Below are 18,445 nucleotides of genomic sequence, written 5' to 3' on the forward strand. Positions count from 1 at the left end.
TTCCTTCCAAAAGGTACCAACCAATCTTAGATAGTAGGGCCTTATTAAAGAGCTTGAGCTTTTTTAACCTAAGGCCACTTTTATTCTTAGGTAGGCACACATTTTCCCAACTGACAAGGGAGAGTTTTGCTTTATCCTCCACTCCTATCCAAAGGAATTTTCTTTGGATTTTTTCTATTTGGTCTGTAAAAGAACTGAGAGTTTGAACATTGAGAAATAGTATACTAGGATGTTTTACAAAGAGACTTTTAATAGTTTGTTATATTGATTTATGATTATCTTATTATACATGACCTTTATGATTTGATTATTATTCTTGTATAAAAATTAAAATTGAAATATAATTAAATAACTACAAACTTAATTAATTATTGAAATTCAAAATAATTAACAAACCTTCTAAAACATTAACCTTATCAACTTCGAATCCTTCTATTTTTTATTACCATTTACTTTGAATGTCATGAGAGAAAAATTTCTATATATTTATTTGTCCTTGAGATGTCAACTTCTTCAATGGTAAGTCTCTGATCATCTCGGTTTGCCTTTAACAGAGCTCTACTCTTGTTGCTCCTGTTGCTTTGAACGGGTTTGGAAGAGAAGTAGAAAAGGTTATTTTATAGTATTGTGCGGTGCAGGTATCAGCTTTGAGGTGGTAGAAGAAACAAATATGAAACTAAATTAAAATAATGGAAGAAAAGAGGAACGTCTCAGAGGATTGGGCTGAATTAAAAAAGAAATATTTAGAAGCACAGCCGGTCAAAGAAAGAGCTAAATTCTAATTTGTAAGATGCCCTGACGAGTACATTCCGGAGGGTCTGAATTGTGATGAATATAAAATGGTTAGTAAAACGTAGTTGTGGAGGTCGGGTACAATGATCTTCTCTTGGTCAACTCCGATGGATGCCCGATATCCCTTTCTGGTGGGGACTTACGCGCTTATAGAAATACCAGAAACCAATATTCAAATCTCCACTCGCACACATCCTGACAAAATTAGAGAAAGGAATCATCTATGGAACACGGCATTAATGGATTCCTTTACTGTAGATTTGCGTCAAAAACACAATTTGATACTTTGTTGAAGGTTTGGAGAGAGTAAAAATAGGCTGAAGCAATCTGGGTAGCTGAGAAAAGGAAACCATGGTCAACCCACGATTCATCACCGTTGGCTGTGTGTAAGGATTTGGCTCTGGGATCTTTGTTGCATTCATCACAAATGAGACCAATTTCTTTTCTTGGATTTCGCAAGAATCTGTTTTTGGATCATTTGAGGTAGAGAACGGGGCCAAAAAGTTTATTTGGGATTTGTAAGAATGATGTTTTAAGCCACCAGAGTTGGAAGCTCCAATAACAATGATACAATTTAGAATTGGGAGGAAAGGCTGCAAACAACTTGATGGTGCAACATAAACAGTTTGTGTTCCAACAGAAGTTTGCTTGTTGCTGAGAGATCCAGTAGTTCTTCTATTGCAGTTTATCATGTTATCAATACTTGAATTTGCTGGTGGTTTTTATTGATTAAGTAATAGAGGTTGACATGATGTACTTTTTCACAATTTTATTGCATTCAAGTCTGTGAAACGTCAGAGGTGGAAATTCAATTCAATCCTAGGCTACAGAGCCACTAAACTCTTCTTTTCTTCTCGTATAGAGCAGACCATGTGAGAGTGGAGGCTGGGCAAATAGGGCAACTTGGAGTAAACAGGACAGCTTGGAGGTTGTGTTTCTCATAAAAATACACTTACAGTAGTTTGATTATGGAGTTCTGGTAATCATGGTTAGGATTTCACTTGGGTGTCTGAACATTGGAAGGAAACAAAAGCTATTTTTCTTTTCACTCTTTACAATTCTAATGCTCAAATGGAAGTGAAAGTGATATTAGTGTTAATGTTATCAATAGGATTAAGTTTAGAGGCTGCAACTATTTTTTCTAGAGGTACAGAGTAGAATCTATGGGAAAATTGGTTATGGATGTAATAGAACGGCAAGATATAAGAAATATGTCCAATGAGATTCAGCCAAGAGCAAATGGTCAGTCCCAGTCTCAGTCTGAATCCCAGACCCAGGCCATTGTGGTGAGCAATCAGTCTGAATCTCGTACAGACAAACATCACATGGATGCAGAGGGCCAGCCGAGGGAATTTTCTTCATACTTTCGTATTTCCAGTGAAGAGATATTTTTGAAATCAGTAATGGAAGGATCAATCTCTATGTCTGCACCCACAATGGAAGCTGTGGGTTTTAAGAGTTTGCCTCATGCTATGAGAGGGGATAGTGAAGAACTCTTTAATAGCTGGCTTTTGAATGCAGAGGTGAGCATTTGTTCCTCCTATTTTTATGAACCAAAAGATCTTTGCTCCAGTAATTACTGTTCTTATTTGGCAACTAATTTTTGAAGTGAATTTATCATCTATGATGCACAATGGAAAAATGCATGTTATAATTCTAAACCTAAATGGGGAGCTTGAGCTGGCAATAAGTGAGGAAAACATGAAATTGAGTTCGAAGCATAAGGATGAAATAAATTATCACTACCAATGACAGCTATGCCCATGAACCAAAATACGGCTGATGGATACTATGCTATTAGTTCATGCCTGATACTGTCAGGGTTGAAGCATTTCTTCATTCTCTTTTCTCTCTTTGTATCTGTCTCTCCCCTCAGTCGTTTCTCTACCAGTTCACAATTTTGTTATGCTGCACTTACAAGCCCTGGTAAGACCAAAAAAAACAGGTTAACAAGCTATTTGCTTAAACTTCTTCCTTAAGTTTCGGATTTACATTTTCAAGTTTCCATTGTTTTTCTTTAATTTGGAAAATGCTTAGAGCATAAGAAAAGTGGAATGGCATGGCAAATATCTCCCAACATTTGATGCTAGCTCAAGATTCTTGTTAAAGGAACAAATACACATGTTTACCTCAACTGCATAACAATATTTTTATTCTCCATGTTTGATTCCATATCTGGATCATGGTGGCATTTGAAGCCCACGTATGTTGTCACTATTGCTATTGTATTTGTTCAGAGGCTTAAATCTTTAAAAATCTCGGCCATCGTCATAACGTAGTGGATTATGAGAATGCCAAGTAGTGAGCTTCTGTATTCAGATGTGCAGTCAACATTTTCCTTTTTTGGAACCTCTTACGCGACTCATCCTCTTAGGTCTGTCTACTTGTTGAGGAATGTCTTAGGTCTCCAAATATGGATCAAGAAATAATAGTTTTGTTCTCAATATCTTCTATCTTCCTTTGAAATGCTCTCAAATTTATCTCTTGAGCTTGCTCAACAGCTACAACTTTTTCCCATAAGGAACATCAATTGGCAGAATATCAACACTCTTTCTTTCTTTCTTTCTTTTTTTTTTTTTTCTTTTATAAAAATAATTAAATTACATAAATATTGATATCTTTGTTTATCTTTGTTTTTACATAATGAGCAGAATGTTAATATAAAATACAAAATAATTTAATCAATAAACATATAATCATATAATCATATAATCATCCTATTCAATTATTTCTTTTGATGGTCACTTATATTTAAAAAGAAAATACAAATAACAAAATATGCTTTGTTAATTAAAATCTCCCAAAAATCTTCATCCCTGAATTCATTAGCAAAGGTGTGATCTCTATATCGGCATTAGACTTTTTATAGTGGTGGATGATTCACCCATTCATTTAACTTGAATGGAGCTGCAATCTTTGTTGCTTTGTGCTTTACTTGAGGGGTCCTTTTCTTATATGAATATCAAATATTTTCAATTAGTTTATGAAAAGAGAAGAAGATATATTTCTCATTGATAAGAGTGTGATTAGCATTTTATTTTTTTCCTTTTAAGATACGTGAAATCAAATAGTATGTAAAATATTAAAAAAAGAAGAAAAAGGAAATTCTATTTGTAATAAAACAAAATAAAATCTTAGAATTTATGAAAACAAATTCTAGCTTTTTATTATATGTACAAGATAATCTAAGATAAACTAAGTAAAATAGTTGTCTTTTTGTTCTTGTATATGAACACAAGATTGATGAACACTTCTATAAAGTTATATGATATTTTATATTTTTAAATTGATGTGAATGGCTTAATTTATGATAGTTAGCTCATATTCATCTTTTTTGACCAAAAAAAGAAAAAAAAAGAGTACAACACATGAATTGAATTGGATTGAAAATAATGAGCAAAATCTAATAATTGAATAACCCAATTAGCAAACAAAGCTATGGCATCCATGTCAATGAAAATTACAAAACAAATCTTTGTAAGAATTATTAATTTCTATTCAATATACCAAATCATCACATAAAACAATTCAAGAGGTTTGAATGGTACTCTTAGTAGCAAAATTTTATGCTTTCAATTTTCTTTAAGCTTTTTTAATTGGTGAAGTGGGGACACCAAAGACAAAAGCCTCCACTCACATTAGCCTAATATAATTTGAACCTTATCCAATACAATGTGAAATGAACCCATATTAAATCTAATTCTTACTTTGTATTGAATTCATTTTTTTAATCTTTAAATTTAAATGAAGGTATATATTTTCATATAATATTATTAATATTATATAACAAATATACAATCTAATAATCTTATTTTTCATATTAAAAATAAAAGATAATTTTTACTTTATATTTGTTTGTAAATATTTCTTGGGAAAAAAATAAATTAAAAATTCTCAAGATAAGTATATTTTTTTAGGCAATTGCTTTTAAAGGTCTAATGATACGAGGTAACAGTATAATAGAAATAACCTCATGTTCCCATGCAGATATTGTCAATTCTACAAAGTAGTTTCCCTATTTTTTTTTTAACATTTTATTTCTATTTTTTCTTGTGCACAAATTATTACTAATATTATTAATACCAATTTTAAGCCACCAGTCGCATGGGAAGATGTTGCAAGTCTGATGCCATTACATTTTTGAGCATCATTACTTGTCTTGAACGATGCCAACATGCAACTGTTCATTGGGAAGATTGACACATGGCTCTCCAAAAAAATTTCCTCTTTTTTATTTGTTTTCAATTTTTTCTCCAAAATTTATGCAATCAATTAGCATTAAAGTTTTATTTTAATAATACAATTGAAGATACTAAGCAACAAAATAGAGCTTCCTAAAAATAGAGCTTGGAGCTATTGAGATTTTTTAGGAATATTTTAAAGCTAGGATCCCATGAATTTTAAGCTCCTAAATTTAAGGATGTCATGAACTTTGTAGTGTAGATCAATTTAAGTTTAAATTCCTAAATTGGTGGAAATAAATTTAGTTTATTTTTTCTAAAATTTATATGATTGACAAATGGCATAATATATTTTTAAGTTGGTGTAGCAATTTCTAGCCCCACCCCATTTTCACCGGCTAGCCAAAAAATATTTTTTTCATAAGACCACCTCTTCTTTAAAAATAGAACTTAAGCTCCCTCCATGAGACCCCGCTAAGCAGCCGCAGGAGAGCAGTTTTTCATTTGGGTCATTTCTTGGCATCTAATATGTCACTAAAAAGAAGGTTATCAGATTTAAAAACTGTTGAGATCCTAGATTTTTTTTTTCCTGTCATCTTTGCGGGTGCTGTGAAATAGCCAGTTGTATCGGCTTGATGTTAGCATTTCCCTTGACATAACACGACTTGCCGTTAGCAAAGTTAAACTTGGAAATAGTCACGGCTTATTGGCATCAAACTGATGTTAGCATTTTCCCTGACATGCCAATGTTGCATCCATTTAATTGTTGTTTTACGGGAGGGCCATAAACCCTTAAACTGCAAGTTACATCCTGGTTTATAACTGTTGTATTTCTACTTTTTTTTGGTTATATGTTTTCTGATGGTTGATGGTGGATCATGGAGTATGAGTCGAATTTTTGTTTGAATAAAATAGACACATTGAAAACTAAAAACACTATTATATTATACAACATCATGGACTGTGAAAAAAATCTAATATGACCTGCCCAACTACGTGAACATCAAAATTTACCTCCAAATTAGTCTCAAGGTGCAGATTTCAATCATTTTCAAAACACTTGTGGGGTGTCAAAATCCTAATCACAGTTCTATTCCTTGGACAGAGAAGAAGCATCAGTCAACTTGAGATATAGCTTTAGTGCCTGACGAAAGAATAACGAAGAATGCAAGAGAATTAAACCTTCATTAGTCCTTCAAGGTTGCTTTCAACTCAAAAGATAAAAGACGCTATAGCAGGCAAAAATTCCTTACTGTCCTGTACTACACATGCTCTTGGCCAACTTGTATCTTTTATGCTTGTTCACGGACCTTGTGCTGTTTGAGTTGAGAATGCACCTAGTGATGTTGGCTTTCTATAATTTCTTAAAACATTTTAATGTAGTGTAATTTCCTGAGACAGAGGCATGTTTCTTTGAAGGCACTGGGTTCAAATCCAAGCCTGTACGCTTGTAGACTGAGTAAGTAGCAAAGGTCAGACTGAATGACATAACACGGGATTCGTAGGTTTTCAGACGCTTGGTATGTGGTAATATAAAAGAACACCAAATTCCCTTCTAAATATTTCTGTGAAACTAAAAAAAAATATTAACGTCAAGGATGCTAACAAATAACATTTTTAAGCATCACAATGTTATTTATTTTTTGTATTCTTCTGGATCCATTTGTGTCTGTTCATTATAGTTTATATGAAGCAATATCTAAAATGATTACATTATCCATGCTTAAGGTGAAAGTTTAGCTACAGTTTAGTTACTGCTTGATCTGTACAGCTTAGAGTTGTATCTGCGATGAGTCTTTAGTAATTTAGCTGAATGATCTTTGGATAATTGCTAACTTGCTTGTTTCTCTTTCCACAGAATCATGGTTTCAGTTCAACACACACGGCTCCCCGTACTCAACAAGCACATCGAAGGTCTTCATTTTGGACTTTATTTACCAGTTCTTTACGTTTCGTCAAAGCAATGTTAGGTGTTATTGATGAGCCCAATGTTTGCATTTCAATTTGCTTTCTCTGTTTCACGAATGTATACATCTATTTAGGGAGATATGGATTTGTCTCGTTGGAAGTAAACGGTGGCCTTTCGTTCTCGAGAAGGTTTCCGATTCTTGTAGAACCACATCACTTTTATTTACATAGTTAGATGTTGATATGTGGCGATTGATCAACAAATTTTTTTTTGCCGTTTTGTTGTTGATGAAAACCGACATTGTAATAAAACCCTAAAAAGACCGACTTTGTTTGTTGCCCTAAAAACGCATGTTATAAGCGGCTGGGATGCTTAAGGCATTGGAAGGTTGATGTACTATTTTTGCTGGATAATAAGAAAGATTGGATGGCTGTGTATGGTGGATGTAACCCATTCTGGGTGAACCACGTTAAATCTCTGTGTTATCTGTGTCCTGTTTTATTTCTTTATCTTTTGTATTTAAATCTACATATAATTGTTAGTTCATATTTGCTTCGGATCTGCTTGAAACCCTAACAATTGGTATCAAAGCGAGGTTTTCTGTAAGTTGGCAGGACTCTCAGATTTGAGTGGGAGCAATGGAGGATTCCAAATTCAAGGTCGAAAAGTTTAACGGTCAGAATTATCAGTTATGGAAAATGTAGATGGAGGATTACCTGTATCAAAAGGATTTGTGGCGGCCGTTGGAAGGAAAGGCAAAAAAAGCGATCACAATGTCAGATGAAGAGTGGGACATTTTAGATAGAAAGGCACTGGGATCCATTCGATTGTGCTTTGCACCGTCTGTAGCTTTCAATATAACAGAAGCAAAAACGATTGTAGATTTGATGGCGACATTGACTAAGTTGTATGAGAAACCCTCGGCATCAAATAAAGTATTTCTTATGAAGCGTTTGTTTAATTTGAAAATGAGTGAGGGAGGATCTTTAGCGGAGCACTTAAATGAATTTAATACAATTATCAGTCAATTGTCTTCGGTAAAAATTACGTTTGCAGAAGAGGTTAGGGCTCTCTTGATTTTATGTTCTTTGCCAGAAAGCTGGAATAACTTGGTTATGGCTGCAAGTAACTCTGTCTCTGGTAAAAATATTTTGGTATTTGATGATATTGTTGGTGTTATTCTAAGCGAGGAAATGTGAAAGAAAAGTACAGGTGAGACTCCAACATCATCAAGTAGTGTTTTGAATGTGGAGAACAGAGGAAGATCAAAGGAAAGAGGAAAAGGCCCTTGGAATGAGAAGTCACGAGGGAAGTCAAAGAAAGGACGCTCTCAATCTAGAGGAAAGAAAGATTGTCGGTACTGCGGAAAGCCTGGTCATCTAAAGAAAGACTGTTGGTCTTGGAAAAACAAAGAAGGAGACAAAAATGAAAATGACAGTAAGGAAGCTAATATTGCAAGTAATACTTTACAAGATGCTTTAATCTTATGTTTGGATAATGTTAATGATTCCCGGGTAATAGATTCTGGGGCTTCATTTCATGCTACACCCCATAGAAAATATTTTCTAGATTATGTTCAAGGTGATTTTGGACAGGTATATTTGGGTGATGATGAGCCCTGTCAAATTGTTGGAAAAAGAAAGATAAAGATTAAGTTGCAGAATGGAAATGATTGGTTTATGCAGGAGGTAAGACATGTTCCTAATTTAAGAAGAAATTTAATTTCTGTAGGGCAACTAGGTAGTGAAGGTTGCATAGTTACCTTCTCAGACAGTATGTGGAAGGTCACTAAAGGATCATTAGTAGTAGCTAAAGGTGCGAAGGTAGGCACATTATATCTGTGTACTGGTAACACTTACTCTACCCTAGCTGCTATAGATAAAGTTACTGCAGGGACAACAACAATAGATGTTGCAAGAACAGATTCGATAATGTGGCACCATAGGCTTGGGCACATGAGTGAGAAAGGGATGAAAACCCTTCACTCCAAAAATCTATTGCCAGGACTAAAGAAGATTGATTTAGAGTTTTGTGAAAACTGTGTTTATGGTAAACAGAAAAGAGTCAGATTTCTCAAGGTTGGGAAAGAGAAGAAGAGTGAGAAGTTAGAGCTTGTACATTCAGATGTATGGGGACCGGCTCAGGTATCATCTCTTGGTGGCTCTTGTTATTATGTTATTTTTATTGATGACTCAACCAGAAAAACATGGGTATATTTCCTAAAACAAAAATCAGATGTTTTTGAAACTTTTAAGAAATGGAAAGCTTTGGTTGAGAATGAGACAGGAAAAAAGTTGAAGTGTCTCAGATCAGATAATGGAGGTGAGTATTGCAGCAAAGCATTTGAAGATTACTGCTCAAACGGGATTCGAAGGCAGATGACAGTTCCAGGAACTCCACAGGAAAATGGTGTGTCAGAGAGAATGAATAGGACTATCATGGAACGCACGAGGAGTATGAGATTGCATGCTGGATTGCCCTTACATTTTTGAGCAGATGTTGTACATACTGCTGTCTATTTGATAAATAGAGGACCTTCAACCCCTTTGAATGGTGGTATTTCAGAAGAGGCATGGACTGGTAAAAAGGTAAATTATTCTTTTCTAAAAACCTTTGGTTGTGAAGCTTTTGTCCATGTTGATAAAGAAAACAGAACCAAGCTTGATGCTAAATCTCAGAAATGTACCTTCATTGGATATGGGATAGATGAATATGGCTATCGGTTATGAGATTTTGAAAATAAGAAAATAATTAGAAGTAGAGATGTTATATTCAATGAGAAGGTTATGTATAAAGAACAGATGCAGGAAAATAAGCATGAACAGGACAAACAAAAATATGTGGTGTTGGATAAGATTCCTAAAAATGAAATACCACAGTTACCTGATGCTTAGCAACAACAGATTGTCCCACAAACTCCTGCAAGTGTTAGAAGTTCTACGAGGTCAAGTAGACCCCCTGAAAGATTTTCTCTTTCTTTGTATTCTATATTATTAACTAATTCTGGTGAACCAGAAGAATATGAAGAAGCAATGCAGGTGGATGCCAAACAACAGTGGGAGCTAGGCATGAAAGAGGAGATGGACTCCTTGATGAAAAATAAGACTTGGGACTTAGTCCCTTTACCTGCAGAAAAAAGAGCCTTGCCTAACAAATGGGTTTATTGGCCGAAGGAGAAGGAAGGAGGTCAGAAAAGATATAAGGCCAGACTTGTGGTAAAAGGTTTTGCATAGAAAAAGGGTATAGATTATGATGAAATATTTTCTCCAATTGTAAAATTGAGTTCAATTAGAACTGCACTTAGTCTTGTGGCTGCAGATGATTTACATCTTGAACAATTAGATGTCAAAACAACTTTTCTCCATGGAGATTTGAAGGAGGAAATTTACATGTTGCAACCACAGGGATGTGAGGTCAAAGGTAAGGAGAACTTGGTGTGCAGGTTGAAGAAAAGTTTGTATGGCCTAAAGCAAACACCCCAACAATGGTATTTAAAATTTGATAGTTTCATGGCTGAACACGGTTATCATAGATGTTATTCTGATCATTGTGTATATTTTAAGAGATTGGATAATGGCAGTTATATTATCTTGTTGCTTTATGTTGATGACATGCTTGTTGCTGGGTCCAACATGCAACATATAAATGATCTTAAACAGAAATTAGCCAGGTCATTTGCTATAAAGGATTTGGGTGCAGCTAAGAAAATTCTCGGTATGAGGATTACACGGGACAGGAAAAATAGAACCTTGAATTTGTCCCAAAGCGAGTATATAAAGAAGGTGTTGAAAAGATTTAACATGCAGTATGCAAAAGCAGTTAGTACACCTTTGGCTAGTCATTTCAAATTGACTAAGGAGGTGTGCCCAAAGGCACAGGAAGAGGTAAATAAAATGTCTAACATCCCGTATTCATCAGTTGTTGGCAGTCTGATGTATGCAATGGTATGCACAAGGCCAGATATTGCACATGCAGTGGGAGTTGTGAGCAAGTTTATGAGTAATCCGGGTATGGAACATTGGAATGCTGTGAAATAGATTCTTCGGTATTTGAAAGGAACTACTACTAAGGCATTATGTTTCACAGGATCTAATGCTGCTCAGAGCGGATTTGTTGACTCTGATCTGGCAGGTGATATTGATTCACGGAGTACTACAGGGTATGTTTTTACTATAGGGGGAACTGCAGTCAGTTGGATTTCTAGGCTGCAAAAGGTTGTTGCACTTTCAACCACTTACAATTTTTTTTTTGCCGTTTTTTGTTGATGAAAACCGACATCGTAATAAAACCCTAAAAAGGTCGACTTTGTTTGTTGCCTAAAAACGCATGTTATAAGCGGCTGGGATGCTTAATGCATTGGAAGGTTGATGTACTATTTTTGTTAGATAATAAGAAAGATTGGACGACTGTGTATGGTGGACGTAACCCATTCTGGGTAAACCACGTTAAATCTCTGTGTTATTTGTATCCTGTTTTATTTCTTTATCTTTTGTATTTAAATCTGCATATAATTGTTAGTTCATATTTGCTTCGGATCTGCTTGAAACCCTAACATCAGAAACCTTCATCTCATGGCCAAATGTATTTGACAATATGAAACTGCGTAACATGTTGTTCTTTGGTTTATTTGTCTCGAATTACCTTGAGAGATTGCCTTATTGTGACTTCTTCTAGGTTCAAAAGATTATCATGGAGTTTATCACATAATATATCTTCTCTCATTTTTCCTTCTTCCGTCCGTGAGGGAGAAAGTTCTAATTTATATAATTTCTCAGAGCAACTATAAAATGATAGGGCCATATTACTTGACCTTTGTTTCTACTGGCCAGGTTGCATTGTTTTTTTTTTGTTGTGCCAGTGGTATCCCCGCGACCCAGCCTAGCGCCCAACCCGACTTACCTTGGGCTTACTTATTGCCAAGTTGGGGTCAGAAGTGGCGAGTTGAGGCGAGACTAGTCCACTGGGGATGTACCAAGCCGCCAACAAGCCAGGTGTATCGGGTGAGTCCAGGCCTCGAAGTCGAACCCGAGACCAATGGGGAGCAAACCCACGGCCCAAGCCAACTCCGCTACTTGTGCGGACTGCATTGTTATTGTTTTATCTAATTTCTTAATAACTTAAAAATGGGAAAATAACTAAAGTTTCTAATTTTGGAATAAATTAACTACCTAGGTGGACTTAGTGATATGGTGCACACATAATTCCAACATTCCTTATGTTCAATTTAGGGTTTATAATAAAAAAGAAAGCTAAAACCTCTAAAATGAGTCTCAGAAATTAGTCACAAGGCAGGACTTTTAATACTCCCCACCCCTGCCACTATCTACCCTCCTCAGGACAATTTCCTTCACCCAGAATGATACTCAAATTACACATATGAAGGGTTTAGTTAAGATGTCTGATACAAATGCATTACTACTCCTTTGGAAGTCTAGAAAGGAGAATTGATGCACCAAATAGTCAAGCTAAATAGATGGACAAATTTTGCATGTTGAAAGAGGTCCATTTGCAACAAACGATGTTTCTTCCTTTAAGAAGAGAGATAGCTGAAGCTGCAAACCAAAAGTCTTCCATTTATAAGTAGGACATGAAGGAAGCAACAAAAAGTGTCTAGAAGTAGTTCATTGTTCTCCGGACATAGTGGCAAAGACATTTTGAACACAAGTTTTGGAAATGTGCCATCAAAGAAAAAACAAAAAATGGAGATGGATATTCTAAGAGAGGAATGCTCATGACATCACGAAGGTTTAAAACAGGTACTGTCATTTTATCTATAGGAGAATCATAGGTACCATCACTGTATTTATAGGAGGATCCATAAGACAAGCTGCATCACAATGTGAAAGAGTTGAAGAATTTACAAAAATCATCCAGATGGGAACTCTCATCAAACAAAAACCTTTCCTCCAAGAAATAAGGACAATTATCAAGATGAGATTCCACAAAAAGATGACCAGTGCTGCACAAATAGGAATGCCAAAGAGGTGTCTTTCTGATGAGTAGAAGATCCCACAAAGAAGGATCAAAAAATACATCACAAATTTCATTGTGAGCTGACAAGTTTGATGAAACTGCTTGCGAGTTTTTATGCTTTCTGTGTTATCAAAAAATTCATTAGTATCATTAGTTTTGAAAAGTTTGTCATCTACAGAAACATCATACAATGACCTGATGTCACTGGATAACTGCTAAAGGATTGTCTAAGCAGTAAAAGGGCACTCGGGGGTTTAATGTGATGTTGTAATTTCATGGAAAGTGACAGTTAAATGCGACTATAAGCAATGTTTTAATTTTTGAGTCACTTAGGGTACTTGTTAAAACATTTTGATCAGAATAGAGAACTCGGTGACTGAAAAAGTTCTCCATATATATTCCATGAGTGTTAGTTTATTTAATGTCCAATGTAATTGTAGGAAAGGATTGTGTATTTGATATGCATTAACAATGCATACTAAAAAATATCATGAGTGTGCTTGGTCAGTGCACACAAAGAGAAAGCCACTCTTAAATATTCATGCCCCAAAATTATGTGGCATTTTATAAAATAGTGCATGTACAAAATATTTGTCCTCTCAAACTATTATAAGTAGGCAAATTTACAACAAATTTTAATCAAATTGGGAAACAAAAATTGTGTTCCTGGTATTGTTAAAAATAAATCTGATAGCAAAAATTTGTATTTCTTGTTAGGTAAAATGCAGTTAAAAAAAAATGACACCAGAAAAAGTGTCCCAAACAAGAAGATATCGCTGTTTGAAGTTTGGAGTCACAATTGGCAAATTGCAAAACAATCTGCAATAAAGTCCTTTGTAGGTCTCCCGTCACACTTACCCACCCATTGGTCTTCAAGAATATTTTTGAGAGCCGAAAAATCCCTTAGGCCCCAAAAGTTAGGTTATCGAAAAAATGCTTCTTGGGTGTGCAAAGGAGTTTGCTGTTTTAGGTTGGGCACCCAAGAGGGTGCAGCTTAATCAGTTTGGCAGTGGGGTGTGAGGTGGAGGTTGACCCCTTAAACAAGGCAGCCTGTTGGCTTGAATTTGGGGTTGGCCCTGGGTGGTTGGCCAAATCAAATGGGATCAACTGACCTAGTTTTTTTGTTAAAAAACTTTTTTTTGAAAACCTTTTTGTCCCTATACCTCAAATTGAGACCAAAATTTTCCCGTACCAATAAAGGACTGGAAATAACTCCTCCCCATATTTGAAGAGTGGATTGATTATTTGATTTTCTTTAAAAGAAGGAAACCCCTCAAAGTATTTTTTTCCCCAAAAAGCTCAGATTTTAATTAAGTTTTGAAATCTCCCACAGAAGGATGCCATCAATCAATTTTCAAACACACCATTTCCATTTTTTTTTTTAATAAAATATCAGTATAGAAATTGAAAAGTGTGAGGATAGGAGAACAAATAGGGTTTGTAAGGAAAATAGAAAGAAATGGGGAAATCAGTAGTGTGCCTAAAGCACTAGTTTTGTTGCACTATAAGATCTGGCTTTTCACTGAGCATTTTTTGTAATTTTGGTTTGTAGCTGCTGTTGGTTGGGGCTGTAGTGGTCATTTCTGTGTTTCCTTTTTGATTTCCAGTTTTGGTGTTTTTTTGGGATGATGTGTGAGGTAGCAGTTAGTTTCTTTGGGAATGGGATGGAGAAACCATGAAAAGGCTTATGTGCTGTATTCAAGTTGGGAAATAAAAATGTTTCCTTTTTTTGCTGTAATCATGGAGCTTTTCCTCATTTCCTATATTATTTATTTTTTTGTCAGTTTGTTTTATTTCTTTATTTACTAGAATAGAGCATGTAATTTGAAGCTACAAAAGTGGTCTGGATAGTTTCAGAGCATGTAATTTTCACCCACAGGTAATTTGCATTAGTTTTGTCTGTGATGGCCTAGAATGGAGTCCACATGAACTGGGGAAAAAGGGGCAGGAGGAAAGTAAGTCATCGGAGAAATGCTGATGAATGGCTTAAGAGATTAGAAGCCATTGAGGCCAGATTACATCTGGATCAGTTTGAATAGGAATGAGAGAACCTGGGAAGGGCTGCTAGGGTAGTAAATCCTATGGAGAGGCTCATCGAAGCCATGACTAGACAAGGCTCCAAGGTAAAAGTTGTATATTAGACTTTAAAGGTGAAGTCAACCCAGATTTATTTGTAGACTAGGTTTAGGAAATGGACAATCACTTCAAGATGGAAGACAATGATGAGAGGATGATCCTAAAAGAGTAAAAAATTGCAGCATCCGAATTGAAGTCTCATGCTCCTCTATGGTGAGAGAACTTGGAGATTTCTAGAAGAAGACAAGGAAAGGATAAAACTAGACTTTGGCTTAGCTGAATCATCTATCAGCTATATTCTTTCTGTTTTATTACCAACAAAAAATATTTAAAGAATGTCAAAACCTAAAACAAAGAGATTAGTTAGCACAAGCTTAAATTGCAATTTACAAGGTTTCAAAATTGGACTAACGTACAAGAGAATCAAGGGCAAATAGTGGCCAGATTTATCAACGGTCGTAAATTTTCAACTTTAAGATGAGCTAGGTCATCTTGATGAAGTTATCTATTGTGGACAAGGCATATGAGTATACCTTAAAGATGGAGGAGAATTCAACTGGAAAAGTAATATGGTCAATAAAAGGGGTGATAGTAGTTGGAATAGAGGGAAAGAAGTTTCCTTAGGAACACTTTGAGTGAAGAGCTAGAAGAAGGCAAAAACATCAGATGAAGGGGAGGCTTTGAAGGTAGGGGGCAGGGATGACAATATTTTGGAGATTGGAAGCCCTTGAGATGTTGCACTTGTATTGAAGACCGTTAGGCCATATATTGCCTGGAAAACCCCAAAAGGGCTAGGTGGCCTAGGAAGAAGAAGGAATTTTGATAGAAGAAGTTGAAGTAGAGATTGGAGAAAACCTAATGCTGCTAAAAACTTTGATATCTGGGAACAAAGAAACCCTAGAAGCTGGTTGGATGAGGAAGAGTGTATTTTGAACAAAATGCAAGTGTAAGGACAAATTATGCAAGTTGATTGTAGATGGTGGATCTACCAACAATTTGGTGAGTGCAGAAATGGTTAGCAAATTGTAGCTTGCTTTTGCATTCCTGAATCTAACCCTTATAAGATTTCTTTGTTGAAGAAGGATCACAACGTACTAGTGAATAAATCTTTTCATTCTACTTTCAAAATTGGTCCTTATGTGGAGACAATGCTATGTGATGTAGTGTTGGTGGATAGTTGTCATTTGCTATTTGATAGGCCCTGGCAATATGACCAGAAAGTAATCCATTATGATGAAGAGAATACTTATGAGATACAGCAAAACAGAAAAAAGAAAAATTACAACAATCTAATTGAAAGTCAGAAATAAAATACAAAATAACTAAACCTTAGCATTATATACTTAGAATAATGGCACAAAAAAAGAGGGGGAAGAGTGCTACATTCTTGTCATATGTGGCTGATAATTTAGCTAAATTTGATCAATGCTCACTCCCAACTGCCTGCAAACAATTGCACAATGGCCAATTTTTTTGAAATGCTTAAATACTTGGAAAATTAATGCAAATAATGACGAAAATGAGTTGCTTTTTAGCAGACTTATGTATTTTGTCACTGACTGAGTTTTTGATGTGGGTTTGCAAGCTTTATCTGAGTTTGTCTGTGACTTTTTGGTTAGTACTTGTTAAAAATTTTCCAGTGAGATTTTTGGCGAGTTACTTGCTGAGCAGGTTCAGATCAAGTACTTGTGGATTTTTTAAACTATGGTAGAAAGCCATAGCAAATGCTTATAAAGAATTTGTAGTTTTGATAATCTTTTTTGTTCCAAAAATCTAAAGGAACATTATAAGACTTTCATTTTGCACAACAAAGTTGATTTCATGATTTCAAATTATTCATCTTACCTATGATATGAATGTACTTAGAACATTAGTATGCAATTACATTCTCTATCCAATGTTTTTATTTTATAACCTTTCGTTGTTTAGTTGGTTTATATTGTGTGAATGCATGCATGTTAATGAACGGATAAATATATGTACTACTTCCCTGCATGTAATGTGGGTACTTTTTCTAAGAAATAATGATTGCATTTTGCAGGATGTCTCGAGAACTATCTGCTCTATTGGCACAACAATCAGGATCTGCATTCCAAAAGACAACTAGCCTTGAACATTTAGTTCCAATAAATTCATATCTTTCTGATGACATGTTCAGTGATTCCAATCAATTCAAGTTCAGGTGAGAAAATTATCTCAGATGTAAAAACAAAATTGAAGTCTCGTGATACAAGGTCAAATTTACCTATGAAGCATGCACAACAAGTCTTTTGTGTAACTAAATAAAAGACATAAGATAGTGTTCAAATAATTTTTGAAGTCATTGCTACTTAACAAATTTTTGAAGGAGGTTTAGTGATTTATGAAGTTAATATCAAACAAATGTGCCTTTATATTAACCCTAGTCCAATTTTTTCTTTGAATCTCGCTTCTGGTTTCTGTATATTTCTCAATTATTTTCATTAAAATACTTGACTATTGAGGACTCCTTTTGACTAAAGATTATTTCATCCTAAACTTTTCTGTGTAGTATCTATCAAAGAGAATTTGCAACTGGGTTTGTAGATTTAGAGAGGATGCTCATAGTTTCAATACTATCTTTTCTAGTTCTAGAGCAAGGTTTATGAAAAGGATAATGTTGCTGCAGATTTATGAAACTAAATCTAGTTACAAGAGGTGAATATTGTTGAACTTGACTAGCCTCAAATACCCTTAGTAGATGGGATTAAGTATCTTCAAGAAGAAACCTTTAGATAGATATTCTCATTGAACATGGGGACTTAAAGAGGGGATCCTTAACATACCAAGGATTCCATCCCCTTCCCCACTGTCACCCCTCACCGTTATTCAACTTGCTCAAGGGAAGCTTAAATAGGAAGCATCGAGGCAGGCCAAGGAACTTAAACTTCATGTTAGAGGCCTTTCCAAATTCAATGATTGGAGGCCATGTTTTCTTGTCCGAAACAGTAGGCCTTAGAGCTAATACTTCTATGAGGTATAACCAACTATTAAATGCCAATTGATTCCCACTTCCCGTAAATTTTCATTGTGTAGATATTTTAGGGATAAATGTGGTGTCTGCCACTTTTTTGGGTGTAAGGGGAAATGTAACTGCTGTAACCTAATTGATAGGGAATTTTCTAGTTTTAAATTTGGGTTTTTCTTTTTTAGTTAGTACTGGGAGGTTGCTGCAAAGGGGAGATTGGTTTTAGGTGAAAACATTTGTAAAAGAATGTATAATTCAGCACAGAAATAAACGATGTTTTTCAATTTGTGATATATTCTATATTTATTGTAGGGGGATGAGCTGCTGTTTTTAATTTTATGCTCACCATATTGAGCTCCGGCTAGAGTTTTCACTACAGATCAGAATATTATCCACAGTTTTGGTATTAGAGCAACCTATAAAATGGCCCAGCAGTCCTTTTGAACTGGTGAAGGAGAGCTAGGAGGGAGGCTGGGCATAGATGAAATTATGGAGATGGATTTTTCAGGAGATCAGAAGCAATTGAGG

General features: G+C 35.2%; 1 protein-coding gene across 2 annotated transcripts in view; it reads left to right on the forward strand.

Annotated features, from left to right (window-relative positions):
- The first annotated feature begins 542 nt into the window (after window positions 1-542).
- Window positions 543-18,445, forward strand: part of LOC131060942 (protein CYCLOPS) — a 198,685-nt gene continuing 180,782 nt past the window's right edge. Inside the window, exons 1-3 of one of the 2 annotated variants that reach the window (XM_057994404.2) lie at window positions 543-2,315; window positions 6,832-6,887; window positions 16,973-17,113. In XM_057994404.2, coding sequence (XP_057850387.2) covers window positions 1,956-2,315; window positions 6,832-6,887; window positions 16,973-17,113 — 557 coding nt within the window. In that variant the 5' untranslated portion in view covers window positions 543-1,955. The remainder of the gene's footprint in view (window positions 2,316-6,831; window positions 6,888-16,972; window positions 17,114-18,445) is intronic. The other variant, XM_057994403.2, reaches the window with a different exon arrangement.

This window comes from Cryptomeria japonica, chromosome 5 (genome assembly GCF_030272615.1).
Source record: "Cryptomeria japonica chromosome 5, Sugi_1.0, whole genome shotgun sequence".
Classification (NCBI taxonomy): Eukaryota; Viridiplantae; Streptophyta; class Pinopsida; order Cupressales; family Cupressaceae; genus Cryptomeria; species Cryptomeria japonica.